This window comes from Lygodium microphyllum, chromosome 20 (assembly GCF_053477565.2).
Source record: "Lygodium microphyllum isolate KBCC chromosome 20, Lygodium_microphyllum_v1.1.10, whole genome shotgun sequence".
Lineage (NCBI taxonomy): Eukaryota > Viridiplantae > Streptophyta > Polypodiopsida > Schizaeales > Lygodiaceae > Lygodium > Lygodium microphyllum.
In genome coordinates, this window is record NC_141154.1 from 66,406,634 (window position 1) to 66,424,310 (window position 17,677).

The 17,677-nt window shown below is 39.4% G+C and overlaps 1 protein-coding gene and 1 long non-coding RNA gene across 2 annotated transcripts; both read left to right on the forward strand.

Moving 5' to 3' along the window:
- Window positions 1–5,618: 5,618 nt before the first annotated feature.
- Window positions 5,619–6,163, forward strand: LOC148018978 (uncharacterized). The gene is made up of 2 exons (XR_015687525.1): window positions 5,619–5,804; window positions 5,913–6,163. It is a non-coding gene; the product is annotated as an uncharacterized LOC148018978 (long non-coding RNA).
- On the forward strand, window positions 6,014–8,292 carry LOC148018979 (aspartic proteinase nepenthesin-1-like). Its single transcript, XM_087701287.1, has 3 exons — window positions 6,014–6,018; window positions 6,175–6,437; window positions 6,514–8,292. The coding sequence occupies exons 1-3, from the start codon at window positions 6,014–6,016 to the stop codon at window positions 7,941–7,943; spliced, it is 1,698 nt and encodes a 565-aa protein (XP_087557413.1). The 3' UTR covers window positions 7,944–8,292.
- Window positions 8,293–17,677: the final 9,385 nt, after the last annotated feature.

A 17,677-nucleotide genomic window follows, 5' to 3' on the forward strand; every position in this document is an offset into this window, starting at 1 on the left:
CTTCACGAAAGAGAGAGAGAGAGAGAGAGAGAGAGAGAGAGAGAGAGAGAGAGAGAGAGAGAGAGAGAGAGAGAGAGAGAGAGAGAGATGGTTGTGGAACTGGAGGGAGGCTTCTAATCAAGAGGGGTCCATGAAATCCTTCCTCTCTGCACATGAATATCGAATGATGGAGTTTCCATGGTTTTGATTTAGGTGCACACAGTGTTCATCTCCACACAAAATTATGAGATGGGACAAGTTATGAGATAGGGATATATTTGGAGTATGTGATCAAGCCATTGATCTAGATGAGAAGACAATCTTTATTTAAACTTGTTGGGGAGGTTTGCGATCTGAGGGGGCATGGGGATGCAGAGCTCATAAGGAAGAAGATCATTATTGACACTTATAGGGCATTGGGGGGGTTACATTGAGGTGGTACCTTCTCTCCGAGAAGGACATGACCAAGGAGGATAGGAGTGGGCCCTATGTTGTGAGGCAAGTGGCCAAGAGTCTAGTGGTGTTAGGCATGGTGCATAGGTGCATTGTGCAAATACCATATGCGATAAACATGTAAAAGCCTTTGCCTATGTTTTTGGACACCTACAAGTCTATGCGAGATCTCAGATGTTGAGAACCTTGAGATCATCACTAGAACTTTGAATTCTATCTTGGCATGATCACCATCAACCTTGACCTTAGGTTTGGTGACAACAAGCATTTTCATACCTATGGCTACTCCGTTTACAATGATCCTACTTCACATGGGAGATCATCAAGCCTATCAAGCATGAGAAAGCCAAACTTCATATGCCTAAGCATATGGAAACAAGTAAATCATATATTATTTCACTAGCCGAACTTAATAAGTTTACTTTGTGTAAACAGATTGTTATTGCTACTCTTCTAAGTTGAATTCTTCTTGGACCAACACTTTAGACCTATATTACTCGCTAGAGATCCTAGCCTTCTTTCCTTGCCTTGTAATAGTTGAAAGTGGAATATATTATTATACAAATCACTAGTAATTAGTGATATGGTGGAACCTTTCAATTTCTTGAAAAAATTATGCTAATGATGTTGACAAAGTGGAAGGTTGAGGGTGCAAAAAAATACATTCAACATGTCTTTGTGAAAATGATACAAAGTTCAAGAAGGGATCACACACTTTCTCTCATGAGAAAAAAAAGGAAGGGCAATGCTCTAGTGCATGAGAATGTGCTCTTATTTTTTTGTTGAAGTTGCTAGATAACTGTACCCTTATCCCCATACTCATTCTATGGATGTTCTTTAAAGCACTTGCTTTTGCCACAATCATCATGTTGAGCTTTACTGTTAGGTTGAGTTGCAAGCCAAGCTTGACTACTATTCCTTGTACAATCTTGATATGGATCCTTATAAGAGGCAGCTTGGATTTTTGCATCCCAACTAGGAAACTTGATGTGGAGTTTCTCTAAGGGAATTTGGTTGAGCAGAGCATAATTATTGATCCAACCTCTGGTTTTTTTGGAATTGATGACTTATTCCAAAAATTGTGAGTTTGCAAGTTTTTTTTGTATTTTTTGAAACCAAAGGTTTCTTTTGTGATGTCCATTTGCTTTCTTTCTTTTGATTGCTTGCATATTGTCTTTTTCCATCTCTTTAGTCGGTTTTTCATTCTTTTCTTTACCAGTTGTATTAGATTTGACTACTTCTAACTAGGAGCCTTTAGCAAGTTGCATTCATTGATTCTGTCATTCTTCCAACTATGGCCACTCCTTTGAAATAATGACACCCATTGCTCATCTTGAAAGAAAGTGGTGGAAAATTGACTCCCCATTTTCTTTAGCCATGTCTCTCCCATTGTAGGAATGCCAATGTTGATGAATGTGGTTTCTTTGTGGACTAGCCAAAGGTGAAATGTAGAGAGGCCTACTGAGACCCTATGTGATGTATTTTCTACAAGCTATATCATCCCATTTCAAGGGTTGCCATGCCATGAGATAGACAATGTCCAAACCCTAGAAGAAGATCCCATGTTTGAGAACTTGAACAAAAACATTAAGTATGTTGTGTAACGATACTCAAGGTTGCTTCTTATGTAAGATCCAAATTCATAACCAGAGTGTGGCTTTGTTTGGTTATATTAGTGTACTATCTCTTGATATTGTTTCAGGTCGATACATTTACGAATCCAAGTTCCAAGGAAAAGATTTAGTATGGTAATAGGGATTTCCATTGAAGGTGGTGAAGCAGAGGATGTTGAAGAAGACCCTGACTTCATATTCAAAGAAGAAGAGGATAATTTGGATTGTAGGTTTGACTCAGATCGTAACATTTCCTTTATTCTTTTGATAAGGACACATAGAATGTGGATGTGAAAAAAAATATAAAGAGAAAAGTGAGCTTGAAGTTGATTGGGATTATAGTATTCTTGGCATACAAGCAGATGTAGGAGGGGAAGTTGACACACACACACAGAGAGAGAGAGAGAGAGAGAGAGAGAGAGAGAGAGAGAGAGAGAGAGAGAGAGAGAGAGAGAGAGAGAGAGAGAGAGAGAGAGAGAGAGAGAGAGAGAGAGAGAGAGAGAGAGAGAGAGAGAGAGAGAGAGAGAGAGTTAATGACTCATAAAGTGGAAGTGCTCACTTGATACTTGGATCTTCTTTTTCAATATGAAAATCCTTCCAATAAGACTATTTTTGATGCGTAGAAACACAATGAATGCCTTTCATATTGAATTTTAGATTTAGCGATCTAAGGAGGATTGGGTTTATGCTATCAAATATGTTGACTTTGTAGAAGACTTGGCTCACTTTGAGGTTTAGAAGTGATGGATGGAGATAGAATAGGAGCAACTAATTTGAGCAGAAGAAGAGATAAAGATTTACCACATTTGATAGTCTTTCTATTTCAATTTGACCGAGAAAAATATAAAATGAGCAAAATGTGTATGTGTATGTAGGTATATGTGCACGTGAACTTACTTTTGTGTGTATACGTGTGTGAAGCGAGCATGATGAGGATATGGTAATTTCTACAAAGTTATTATTAAAAGTGATGGTGGAAAAATAACAAAGAGAATAGATGCTATGAAAAGTAAAAAACATGAGAAAATGGGAAGATGGGAATCAAAATCTTCTCACCGAAATGATAAATTGCTTGTCAAAATTTAGATACTTGAAATTCATATATGAGATTCTCATTAAGCCCTACTTACTTTAATCTACCATTCATGCTTGGAAACAATATATAAAGATTCATAGTCAAGATAGTCTCTCTTGTTCTTTTGAAAATGGGACAATAGTGCACAAATCCTTGTCATAAAAATAGTTATTTTGTTTAACATTGTCAAATGTTCCACTTTCAATTGAGTGTACTCTTTGCAATAACAATGAGTAATAGCTACACTATTTATGCTTAAAATTTTTCTCCTCAATACAAAGGTAGCTTTAAGGTTTACTATGCCAAAACAAAAGTTATATCCACACCACAAAAGCTTTTTATTATCCTCACTCTAATGCAAGTTGGTTTACTCCCAACCAAACTCCCCTCCCCTCCCCCCTCCCCCCCCCCCAAAAAAAAAGAGGAAATACTTTGTTGATGCTCGGATCTTCTTTGTTAAAAAAAAACACACACACACACACACACACACACTCACTCACTCACTCACTCACTCACTCACTCACTCACTCACTCACTAGTAAGGACTCAAATGAGGAAGTGATCACTTGATGCGTGGATCCTCTTTTTCAATATGAAAGTACTTGCAATGTGGATGTTATTGATGCATAGAAGCAGAATGGATGCCTTTCATATTGAATGCTAGATCTAGTCGATTGAAGAAGATTAGGTTTATGCTATCAAATATCTTGCTTTGCAGAAGACTTGGCTCACTTTGAGGTTTAAGAATGATGGGTGGAGATAGTCTAATAGGAGTAACTAATGTGAGCACAAGAAGAGACAAAGATTTAGCACATTTTGTAGTCTTTCTATTTGATTTTTAACCCAAAAAGATACAAAATGAGCGATGTGCATGAATATGTGTCTGTATGCATGTGTGTACATGCATGCATGTGTGTGTTTATCCATGCGTGTGTGGATGTGTGCTTACTCTTGTGTGTATGCATGTGTGAAGGGAGAATGATGAGGATGTGGTAATTTCTACAAAGTTACATTGTAAAAGGAGATGGTGGAAAATAAAGAGAATAGATGCTGTGAAAAGTCAAAAACATGAGAAAGTGGGAAGAAGGGAATCAAAATCTTCTTATTGAAAATATAAAATTCTTGCCAAATTAATCTAGATCCTCAAAATTCCTATATGAGGTTCTCATTAAGCCCTACTTACTTTAAGCTACCGTTCATGATCGAAAACAATCTATATTAATAGTCAAGATAGTCTCTCTTGCTCTTTTGAAAATGGGCCAATAGTGCACAAATCCTTGTTATAAAAATAGTTATTTTGTTTGACATTATCAAATGTTTCACTTTCAATCAAATGTCATCTTTGCAATAGCAATGCATAATAGCTACACTATTTATGCTTATAAATTTTCTCCTCAATACAAGGGTAACTTTAGGGTTTACTATGCCAAACCAAAAGGTATATGTGTGCCACAAAAGCTTTTTTTTGTTATCCTCATTCTAGTGCAAGTTGGTTCCCACCCCCCCCCCCCCCCCCCCCCCCCCCCCCCCCCCCCCCCCCGCCCTTGCCCCATAAAAAAAGTATGTCATAAAATTAGCTTTATAGGTGTAAGATTTATTGAATTGGTTAGCATAAGATACACTTTAACTCCTTCTCAAGAGCTTGAATTGGTTAAGTAAGAAAAGAGGTATGTGATTGAGACCAAATGTATATTTGTGCCACAAAAACTTTTTATTGTTATTCTCACTCCAGTGCAAGTTGGTTCGTGCCCTCCCCCCCCCCCCCCCCCCCCCCAAAAAAAAAAATAAAATCATAAAATCGGATTTATAGGTGTAAGATTTATTGAATTGGTTAGCATAAGATACACTTTAACTCCTTCTCAAGAGCTTGAATTGGTTAAGTAAGAAAAGAGGTACTTAATTGAGACCAAAGGTATATTTGTGCCACAAAAACGTTTTATTGTTATCCTCACTCCAATGCAAGTTGGTCCCCACCGGCCCCCCACTCCCTCCCCCCCCCCCCGCCACCCCCCCAAAAAAAAAAAAACATAAAAATAAAATCATAAAATCGGCTTTATAAGTGAAGATATATTGAATTGGTTAGCATAAGATACACTTTAACTCCTTCTCAAGAGCTTGAATTGGTTAAGTGAGAAAAGAGGTATCTAATTGAGACCACTATATAGTCTACTATATGGGGACCGTTTGATAGGCTGCTTAATGCATCGGATCACATCTTAACTACCTATATACAACGAAGAGAATAAAGAAGCAAAGGTAACTTCGAAGGTTGGAGGTAGGTGTGCTTGTACTTTGGAGCGGCCAATATCGTGAAACAATTTATACCCTTTGGATGTCTTGCATAGTTTATGTGTGGCTCTTCACATAATGTGCATGTTTCTCCTACCTCATAGTGTGTGTGCGTGTGTATTCCCATGAAAGGTGGGTAACCGTGGGTTGGTCCATCTACTTTTGAAGCATCCAAAGGTCGCTCAATGCGGCATGCCAGTGGGCCCAATTGTGCTTGCCTCGTCAGCATCCATGTTTCCCTTCTGAGGTGGGAAAAGAGAACGGTTACAATGGCATCATCTGATCTTCCATGGAATTCACGGGACGACAGAGCCACGAGGACTAGCAAGCTTGATGAGAAGCGTGATGATGATCCTCTTTTATGCTTGATGTTGGATGAAGGCGTCCTTTCTGTGGTAAGATCATTGTGCCTGTCCTCTCAATGCTGCGATAATTAGCGAGAAATGATCATGCACATATCCATAACCCAACTAGAGATGCCAATATGTTGCTTAATCCCACAGGGAGGAATATGTATCGCGACAGCCGATCTGCGAGCCTGTGATATGAAGCAAAGGTTCAGGTTGAGGAGGATTGAGGAATTATACAGAACTAGGAGTTGGTGATGATGTTGGTGATACATGCTAATCAAGATGATGATGTGCAGTCGAGCAACAAATTAGGCGCCATGGACGATCAAATAGTCGAGATCGCGGAGGAATTAGAAGAATTCGATATTGAGAGGGGGATCAGGAGGTTGCGATTCTGATCGACCGATGGGATCAGGATTGGAGCAGGCTATGGTAATATTAAAGGGAGGCGTACTGATAGTAATATTGGTGGCGATGATGATGATGATGCAAGCGAGGCCGGGTGGAGGCAGCAGAGGGGTGATGGGAAAGGCAGGTGGCGATGGCAGGACGATATTGGAGTACAATGGGGGAGAATTAGGGCAGATGATGGTGCTGCGAGTGAGGCACAAGAGCTGGGCGAGGGAGATGAGGAGGGAGTCGTCGTCGTCATCATCATCGTCTGCGTCTGCTTCTTCAGTAAGGCCATCTTCTTCTTCTTCTTCGTCGTCGTCTTCAGGGTTGAATAATAATAGCGGGGAAGCTGAGCCTGCAGGAGACATTCTGAGCAGCCATCTGATAACTCTGCATGAGCCGTTCGGGCAGTACTTTGCGGTGATGGAGCTGGGGACGCCTGCAGCGCAGGTGGCGCTGATCATGGACACGGGCAGCGAGGTGATGTGGGTGCAGTGCCAGCCCTGCTACAGATGCGGCGCGCAGGTGCGCGAGTACCCGGTCTTCGACCCGGCCAGGTCGGCCTCCTACCGCCCTCTCGACTGCAGCTCGTCCTGGTGCCGTGACGCAAGCAGCCTAGCCATGGGCTGCCACTCATCAATGGCATCATCGCAGGCGTCGACAACATCATCGCACACCACTGACAATATCATCACAGACCCACTCTCCTGCTTCTACAACGCCTCCTACGGCGACAACAGCGTCAGCTACGGCCAGCTCGCCATGGACACGCTCACGCTGCCCTCTCTGCAGCTCGCCGGCACGGACGCACGTGCTGGTAATTACCACGATACTGATGATCACGACCCCGGCCCCCGGCCCGTCCCCATCCCGGGCTTCGTATTCGGCTGCGGCCTCTTCAACACGGGCGTCGAGACAGACTTCAACTCGTCGGGCCTCGTGGGGCTCGACCGCGGCAGCCACTCCCTCGTCTCGCAGCTCGGCCTGCAGCGATTCTCCTACTGCCTCCCCGACCGCTCCCGCAGCATCGATGCCACCGGCTACCTCTCCTTCGGCGGCACCACGCCGGCGCAGACCATCCACTCCATGCTCGTCAAAAACCCAAGCCCTAACCCTAAACCCACCGCCATCGCCATGCAGTACGCCACCCTCCTCCTCAACAACAAGACGGGCTTCCTCGCCCAGTCGTATTACCTCAACCTCACCGCCATCGCCGTCGCCGCCCATGTGCTCCCCATCACCTCCCCCATCGACCCCTCCTCCGGTGCAGGGGGCACCATCATCGACACGGGCACCAGTCTCACCTCCCTCGTCGACCCCGCCTACGTGTCGTTCCGCGACGCCGTCCGCGCGCACGTGGCGGCCTCGGCCACGTGGGACGCCGCCCCCATCGACATCCCGCAGCTGCCCGGCTTCGACAGCTGCTACACGGTCCCGCGCGGCCGGGGACCGCCGCCCGGTCCGCCCGTGCAACTGTGGTTCGACGGCGGCGCGGCGGCGCTGCAAGTGGAGCCGGGCAACCTATGGCTGCAGGTGGGCTTCGAGGGGGACCGGGACGTGTACTGCCTGGCGGTGGGCCCGGCTGGTCAGGCGACCGGCGGCCGCAACGTCATCGGTAACTTCCAGCAGCAGGACGTGCTGGTGGAGTACGACCTGCAGAGAGGCCGCGTCGGGTTTGCACACGTGCGCTGCAGTAACGATGCGTCCTCCCCCCGATTATCATCCTTATTATTATTGTTACTATTATATTACCTTCCTAACCTCCACCTCCTCCTTATCTCCTTCCCTTGAAACGCCCCCCAACTTATCCTTCCTTTTGAAACCCCCCAATTTCTTCTCCCCTTGAAATAAAAGAAAGAAAGAAAAAACCAAATTTCTTCTCCCCTTCCTCCTCCTTAGAACAATCGCCTGGCGCAACAATTGCGATGGCAACGGTAATGCCACCCAATCTTGCAAAATTTTGAAGCCTCCATACAGCATTGTAGCCTCAAACCTTGCCTTCCCATCAAGGCCGCTTTGTAAACTTGGATTGTAATCGAAAGACCAAAGTTTTGAAAAGGATTTAAAATTTACTCAATTATCCATAGGCTTTCAACAATGAAATATTTTTAGCCTATCCATGTTTATATCTTACTACTATATTATTTTAGCTATAGGTTCGGAAAGCCCCAAACCTCTAGAGGGCTTCCCGAACCTACCTCCTTTTCCAAACCTCCTTTCTTTAATCAAAACCCCCTCCCCTCCTCTCTTTCTCACGTGTAATATCTCATTTTCTCTTCCCCTTCCCTTTTTTCATTAAAGCTTCCCCTCCTTACCTCCCTTTTTCAAATTAAAACCCCCTTCCCTTTTTAATTAAATTCCTCCCCCCTCTCTCTCATGTGTAGTGCCTAGGTTTTCTCTCTCTCTCTCTCTCTCTCTCTCTCTCTCTCTCTCTCTCTCTTAGATTAAACTTTTTAATTTAAACTTTTTTTTAATTAAACATTTTAAAAGTTTTTTAATTAAAAATTTTTTGAACATAGTTTTTCACACACTTTGAGAAGGAGATAGAATAAAAGAGGAGAGAGAAGAAGAGGAAGGATAAAAAGAAGAAGACGGAGAGAGAAGGGGGAGAAAGAGAAAAGAGAATAGTCTTTTTTTATTAAACATTTTTCTTCTTTCCCTCTCCCCTCTCTCTCATGCGTAGGGCCTAGATTTTCTCTCTCTCTCTCTCTCTCATTAAACTTTTTAATGTAAACTTTTTGTTTAATTAAAATAATGAGAGAGAGAGAGAGAGAAATATATAAAGAGCAAAAAAGAAAGAAGAGGAGAGGGAGGGAGAGAGAGAGAGAGGGAACAAAGAGAAAGAGAATTATAGAGAGAGAAAATATAAAATTTAAGAGAGAGAGAGAGAGAGAGAGAGAGAAGAAACGAAAAAAGGAAAAGAGAGGAGAGAGGGGGAGAGAGAGACACAGAGAGAAGAAAATGAGAGAGAAAATAAGAAGAGAAAGAATTTGAACATTGTGAGAGAATTATAGAGAGATGAAAAATAAAATTTAAAAGAAAGAAAGAGAATTATAGAGAGAGGAAATATGAAATTTAAGAGAGTGAGAGTGAGAGAGGAAAAGAAAAAAGAAAAAGAGAGGAGAGAGGGGGAAGAGAGACAGAGAGAAGAAAATGAGAGAGAGAATATAAGAAATAGAAGAGAAAGAATTATAGAGAAAGGAAAGATAAAATTTAAAAGAAAGAGAAAAGAAAAATAAAAAATAAACTTTCTTTTTAATTAAAATAAGGAGAGAGAGAGAGATACAAAGAGCAAAGAAGAAAGAAGAGGAGAGGGAGGGAACAGAGAGAAAGAGAATTATAGAGAGAGAAAATATAAAATTTAAAAGAGAGAGAGAGAGAGAAGAAAAGAAAAAAGGAAAAAGAGGAGAGAGAAGAGACAGAGACAGAGAGAAGAAAATGAGAGAGAGAAAATAATAATAATAAGAGAGAGAATTTGAACATAGAGAGAATTATAGAGAGAGAAAAGATAAAATTTAAAAGAAAAAAGGAAAAAAATTAAAGAGAGAAGAAAAAAGAAAAAATAAGAGAGAGAAAGAAAGGAAAGAGAGAGAGAGAGAGAGAGAGAGAGAGAAGAATAATAAAAAGAGAGAGAAAAAGAGGAAGAGAGGTGGGAAAAAGAGAAAAGAGAAAAGTCTTCTTAAAATTTAAATATTTTTTGAGAAAGAGAGGAAGGGAGAGAGAAGGAGAGAGAGAGAGAGAGAGAGAGAGAGAGAGAGAATATAAAATTTAAAAGAGAGGAGAGAAGAAACTGATAAAATTTAAAAGAGAGAGAGGGAGAGAAGAAAAAAATGAAAATTAGGAGAAAGGGGAGAAGAAGAAAAAGGGACGGAGAGAGAGAGAGAGAGAAGAGAAGAGAGAATATAAACTTAAAGAGAGAGTTATATATAAGGAAAAGATAAAATTTAAAAAGAGAGAGAATAAAAAATAGAGGAGAAAGAGAGAAGGAAGAGAGAGAGAGAGAGAGAGAAGAAAAGTGCAAATAGAAGAAAAAGAGAGAGAGAGAGAGAGAAGAAAAGTGCAAAGAGAAGAAAAAGAGAGAGAGAGAGAAAAAAAAAGAAAAAATTTAAAAAGAGAATGAAGAGAGAGAGAGAAAAAGAAAAAAAGAAAAAAATAGGAGAGGGAGAGAGAAGGAAAAGAGAGGAGAGAGGGGGGAGAATAAAAGGAGAGAGAGAGAGAGATAGAAGAAAACTGGGGAGAGAAAAAAGGGGAGAGAGAGAACCAGGAGAGGAAAAAATAAACTAAAATAGAAGGCAAAGAAAGAGAGAGAGAGATACAATTAGACATAGAGAATTTGGGGGAGGGGAAGAGAGAGAGAGAGAGAAAAAAGGAGAGAGAAAGATGAGAAATGGATTGTTGAGCGAAGTTGCCATGCGATAGCACGACAACTTCACTTGCTACTTCGAGGCAAGCGGCCTAGGCGCGCGTAGAACACTAGTTTAGAGATTATGCAAGGCCTTTGTGCCATTTGTAGCCTTCATATTTCAAGCCTAGAAGTGCCTCTTGCACACTAGTAGAAGTACAATGCTAATGTCTATGTAGTTTGTACCCAATGTAGTCATGAAGCCAAGCAAATGCGAATATGGGCAACATCATTTGTAGAACATCTAGACAACCCAAAAATTTTCAACCAATTAGAACCCATCCAATTTCCAAACATGTTTTACATATACTAGTTCAACTTATCATCTCATCATGTGTCAATATCATGATGGTAAGACAATCATTTTCACACACAAGTGTGCGTGCACACACACATGTGAAAATCAAGTTATTAAATGATTTTCTTTACTTTTCAATTTTACATTGTGAAGATAAGTTTACATTGTGGATACACAAGTGTAGTCCTTATTTAAGTCCTTTAAGATATCAATCAATATACCTATATTTTGTACTTAGGATCTTTATAGGAATTCTATGATATGCTAACCAGGTAATCTCTCCATTTCGAAAACATGTTTGTCTATAGATGATTTGTGAACAAGATTGCAATATACACAATGATAGTGGATATTGATATTTGACATGTTAACCATGTAATGCATCTCTCCATTTAGAAAATATGTTTGTCTATAGACAAAGGGTAAGTATGGTTGCATAATGGATAGCATAACATTAATAATAATAGTTCTTCACAAAAATCCATATTTGCACTTACCTATTGGCTTTTAATGAGTTTAACACACAATAGAACTCTTAGTATGTTTTGAAATGAAATACATTAATTTTGGCCCAAATACGATTTTTATAATTAAGATAAGATATTTACTCATCAAAGGGTGAACCTCAAAAAATGTAAGTATTGTATCATTAACTAAAGTCCCATTTCTTTCTCTATTTACCACATACAATCAATAGAGGGGTTATACTACATGACAAAATTTGGAAAATTTTTACAATATTATGTTTAGAAAATAAATGGGCTCTTTTACTAGAATTTGAAGAAAAACCTATAAGTTTCTTAAGAAAAAGGGGTCATTTTATTGCCTTCTAATGTACCTTGATATCAATAGTTTCTTGAAGGTGCACCCCATAAGGATATTCATAAAATCCTTGAGGCAACCCTCGAGGAGGGCGGGTGGGAGGGATCACTCACAAATATATAAGCATACGATGTAGGTTTAAAAGAATATTTTTTAAAAATACAATTTACATATAGAAGGATACCATATAAAGGGATCACTTATAAATTGAATTAAAAAGGGGTGTATTTTATTTTTGAGAAATTCACAGACAAGCATAATTTTAAATCAACCATGAACGCATCTGATATAGAGGGTTTCCATACAGTGGATCCCCCGAGCTAAAATTGTAGATGACAAAATAAAGGGTGAGTATAAAATTGGAGAATACAATGAGATCCAAAAATCATTACATAAAAGATTTTTTGTTTTTCATTTTGATTTTGTGATACTAGCATGCTATGTGATTTACTACCAACTTGACTTTACTTATAAGAATTCATTTACAAAACCCTATATACATTACATTACACCTCACTTTCACTCAGTGCAAAAGATGTTCAACTCTCAAAATGTGATTCTCCTTGTATAATCATATTTAAGGAATGATAAAACTTGAAAAACATTCCTTTTTGTAATTCTGGCAAATGGAAGAAAAAATACTTGTGAGGATCATTAGTACGTTGTACTCTATACCCTTTATTACACCTAGTAAGCATGTTGCACTTTTCATTAGGAAAACTTGGACTCCTAAATGGCCTCGTAATTAATAATAGAGGTTAATGTCAATGGAAAAAAGGACCAATATGAGGAATGTTGGTTGCACATTGATGGGTGTCACTTTTTCACTACTACACTTTCCTATTAGCTAGAGATCTTACCTCTACTCCATCTAGATCGTCCTTTAGGGATAGCTAATCCTCCCCAATAAGGGAATCCCTTTTATTTTTAAAAATGGGCCCCGAAAATACAATTTTTGGTGCTCTATTAAATTTGGCATTCTTGTCTTCAAACCTTTGCCCAAAGTACTCTATTGCTAAAACCTTTTTCCTCCCTATAGTTTGCACCCTATAACATATATGAAGGGTATACCAACAAAAAATAAAACACAAATATGTGTGAATTTGGCTCAAAATGATGGCCCTTTCTATTGAAATAAAACACAAATACGTGTGAATTTTCCTTGCCATTAGAATTCACGTTGGTAAAACTTCAAATCAAGCCTGTTGGTATATGCATCGGTATGTGCATCAAAAGTTTCATTGGTACATATATCACTAAATACTAAAGCATATTCCAATGCACCTTTTGATGGATGTAGGGAGAAGATAGATATAGGCAAGAGGTAGGATTCTGGATCTTCAGGACCAGATCTTTGCTACCCATATTTCTAGCCTATCAAACATGGACCACCTATTTGATTGGAATGCAATCTTAAAACCTAACAAAAATGCTTTGCCTATTCAAATAAAAAACTATTGAACAATATATACAAGTTCGAAATTCATTGTTTGAGTTTTTTGGCTCTACAAAATACATGGAAAATATATTTTACATATTAGGTTACAAATTAGTAATTAGTAATGTTGTGCATAGGGGACCTATTCTACTGGAAGAGAATGTCGACATATGTCAACATCTCCCCATTGAAGACATATATATAGCACATGGAGTGAGAGGAGGTACCTCCTCCAAATTAGGGCCTCTTTCCATCTTTCCTTGAAAAGCCCAACTAAAAGAACAAGATATTCTTCCACAAAGGAGAATCACTCCAATGACTGTATATGTCAACTCTTGGGCTTGCATCTGCAGTTGACTATATATGTCACTTTACAATATTAAGCCTATGTTAATTAGACCTCTCTCTCTCTCTCTCTCTCTCTCTCTCTCTCTCTCTCTCTCTCTCTCTCTCTACCCTCTTCGTCTCTTCTCTCTCTAACTTCCTTTCTATTCCATATCTAATCTTCTACTAGAAATTATAAAGAAATTAACAAATCAAAGTTTAAAACAAACTAGAAACAAAGCATCTCTTGCTCTCTCTCTCTCTCTTCCCCCTCTCTCCCTCCTTACTTTCCCTTAAACAACATGTTATCACAAGTTTTAAAGAATATCATTCTAAACTAAGTAAGAAACAAAGAAACTAAGAAGAAAATACTTTCATTTTACCCAATAAAGTAAGAAATTGAGGGAAGGAAAGAAAAGATAAGGGAGTGCATTTACCTTTTCCCCTATAAATTGCTTGATTTAACTTATTGATCTATTTAGAAATTGGATTGCATATGTTTTTCCCTCAATTAATGGTAAATAATCAATCTTTGTGATGCTTGACTTGGTTATTTTGTCCCATCAAGAGCTTGTTCTATCCAAATTGGTCTCATCAAAAGAACTTGCAAAAGGGGAAGTTTTCTTCTACACCTCTAACTCCAAGGTTCCATCTTATTGTCATGGGTATGGATAGCTCATAAGCATTCCAACCCCATTCTTAGCAAGTTTGAAGAAGCCATATCCATCAATCTGTGGACCAAAGAAAGCTTACAAACAAGGAGAGTAGTAGATGTTTCGTATCACAATACATCTACAAAGTGTAGTAGGAGGCCTAAATCTATAAGACGTACTTAGTTTATCCCTATAAACTTATTTGTTACCATGTTTAAGTTGAGTAATCCACAAAGAACACCCATAACTTTTTTGCCAAGGATCTCGATGTCTTATGAACGAGTGAATTATTAGGACAGAATCAGAACATCATATAAGGTATTGATGAGAAGATAACAATACAACTACATGCTAGTTATACTATCAATTGTGGTGTGGTTTTAATGGTAAGAGCTACACTGGAGCCATGCACTTTGTGTATTTATGTTGGATATACAAGACATTATAGTGGACTCCTTTGGAATCCAATAATAAGGTGGAGTCAAGTCCACATATCTTTACCACATGGAAATGTAGAGGTCACCAAATGATGATTGCATGCTTATAGATTTACAGATGTGTAGAGAGCTTTACAAGAGTCCAAAGTGATTAGAAAACTAATACACTTGCATTGCACGATGGTCATTAGATTTAATTTACATGTATTATTGTTTGGGAAACAAGTACCATTAGCATGAAAATGGACTTTACATAAGATTTTAGCTTTTGCTAATTTTGATTTCTCACTTTTGCTTTTGTAGTTTCATGATTTTCCTTTTTGTGGAAAGCATAGTTTCTATAAGCATGGTGTTATATCTATTCTTCCTACTCAATTTGATCTCTTTGTAGAAATGGCCTAAACTAGGAAAAACTTCCAATTATTGCCACTTATCCATTCATTGAGAGAGAGAGATGGAGCTCTACAAGTTAGTCATTTTTGAGGTTGATGTGCTTGGTGCATATGGTATGTATTGGGAGATTTTTTGGGCCTTAAGATATATGGCATTGGTTATTTCACCCTTTATAGCCGGATTTGATATACTACAACAAAATTGAAAGGTGTGGATGCCATAAGCTTTAGTAATTCACTTAAATGATAGAAATCCTATTTATTAAAAGATGTTAGGTATACATATTGCTAACCTAAGTCCATTAAACTACTATGAGAAGATCATGGAAGAGATTCAAATGCTTCATCAAGTACATAATTCATATATTGGAAGATGTGTTTTCTATTCCTGTTTGGTGGGGGGGGGGGGCGGGGGGGGGGGGAGGGGAGAGAGAGAGAGAGAGAGATTTCATGAAGGTTTTTTTAAAAAAACTTTGAAATTTTAAAGTCAATTGAGTACTTACCTACGTACGCCGGCTCGCCGTTGCCCTCATCATCGTCTCGGAGTTGAAGAAGACTGCTGCCATGCGAACTAGTGATGCCTCGAGCATGTCGACCAGACCATTGTGCGACGAAAATCAAACCCTGTGATCATCATGCGGTCTTCTCTCTCTCTCGGCGTTAGCTTGAAAAGGGCCACCATGCACACCCAGCTCACTGCGCGATAGTCTTCCCCCATGCAACCACCAACGCCACACGAGCATGGCGAGGATGGCGAGTCAACCGCTGAACATTACAAGGGAGAGGGAGGGCTATTATTAGCCCCCTATCTTAAGGCTATATAAGCCTTGGCCGTTAGGCTTAATGGTTAGCCTTGGCAAGCGACACGAATATATATATATATATATATATATATATATATATATATAGAGAGAGAGAGAGAGAGAGAGAGAGAGAGAGAGAAAGAAGAAGAGGAGATAGAAGAAGAAGGTAGACAAACGAGAGAGAGAGAGAGAGAGAGAGAGAGAGAGAGGAAGAAGTAGGGAACAGGGAGAAGAAGGGAGATATTTTATGCGTAAGCTTCATGATCTTGCGAGCGAGTTCTTCCATCGATCCTCATCATTGCGCAACGAAAAACTGGAAGATAATCCATAGACGCAAGTTCAGAGTTCAATCTGTACAAGTCCCAAGTCCGTCACAAATGACAGTACCATTAAAATCCGATAGTACCAAGCTAGAGACTCGCTAGAGACTAACAATCCACGAGTTGCAAGGAACCCTAGGTGCTCCCCTATAAAGTTGGCCTTCTTTACTTAGCTAGTTTACCATTGTATAGGAATGATGGACAGATCTCTCGTTTAAATGAAGATTATTCATGAAACTGAAATGAAGAGAGTTATCCATGGGGTGCAAATCATTGTTCTGTAAAGAACAAGGTTGAAAAACGTATTACTTTACCATGTGATTAGCATATACAACTTTGAAATTGCACATTAATAGAAGGATAAGTTATTATAGATTTCATCTTTCTTGCAATTTATTTAAAGAAAAAGGATTGCATCTTCATTTGTAAAGCATCGGACAAAGGATGTGTTTCGGATTGTTAAATTTGTCTTTAAAGAAAGACTAGTTATTTTGTGAAGAGATAGTCTTGCTATCAAAGATAAGTGGTTGATTTTTATGGAATATTCAAACTAATTACTAGATTGATATTATTAGAAAATTATTTTTCTAGCTATCGATCATAGATTGATTGCTTGGTCGTATATTTGCACAAAAATTCTTGTGCCTTCATGGGGGGATTTTTTAAAATTACACACTAAACCTTCCCCAAGGTTAGTGGCAGGAGCCCTTTACCAAGGAGATGTTTTTATCATAGTGGAGGTTAGGAATAACCCCATATGTGAGAGGTCTCTCCATAGGGAGGATGTTAGGCTAGGAAGTGATAAGGATGCCCGTGGGGGCTCTCGCCATAAATCCCTTTAGTTTGTTAATGACTGGCCTAATAATCCCAATGTGACCCATGATTGACATATTGGAAGGTCGTGATACTAGATAAGGGCAGATTGGTGGATCGTGTGCTTGAGATTAGACATGAATCTTGGATTAAGGGACAAAATGCCGAGTTGGCATTGTACCTTTGGAGAAGGTGCGGGATAAATACATTGTTTTACAACTACTTTCAAAGGATTGTTTGACATTGCCTTTGTGCCGATGATCATAATTTGCATGAAGGAATGAGTGTTTAATGGTTAATTAAGGAAGCTATATTTACATGTCAAACCTAAATGTGTTAGGATAATTAGATAACTGAAATAAATCCTCGAGGAAAGCAGGAGGGTGAGATCCTTGACCAGTCGGTTCTACAAATGGGTGGTCTCGGTTAGTCGAGAGTTTTCCTTCAAGATTCTATATTTAGAAAATGACCGAATGCATGAGGAATGCATGAGTGCCTGCCTAGTGTGTTGTCTTAGACCCCGATCAATGCCATTTTAGGATAATAGAGTTGAGACTATACATTATGAGTAGAGGGGTCGATGTGTATTGCTCTCTCTCTCTCTCTCTCTCTCTCTCTCTCGTTTCTCACTAATTATGAACCAAGTACAATATTGATCTACTTTGAGTTTATTTGATTTGCAAATGTAGTGGCTCAAGGACTGATGCTAGAGTTAAGGTGCTAGGTAACCTTAGTTGTTAGTCCTTGCAAGACCAAGACGGAAAATCCAAATAATTGTAAGTGAAGACAGTCCCAAGGCAAGCAAGCGAAAGATAAAAGACAA

Bases quoted from the DNA above. Each gene is read 5' to 3' on its own strand.
- LOC148018979 (XM_087701287.1), top strand. The intron at 6,438-6,513 runs GTAAGGCCATCT...CTGAGCCTGCAG, and splicing joins CGTCTGCGTCTGCTTCTTCA to GAGACATTCTGAGCAGCCAT.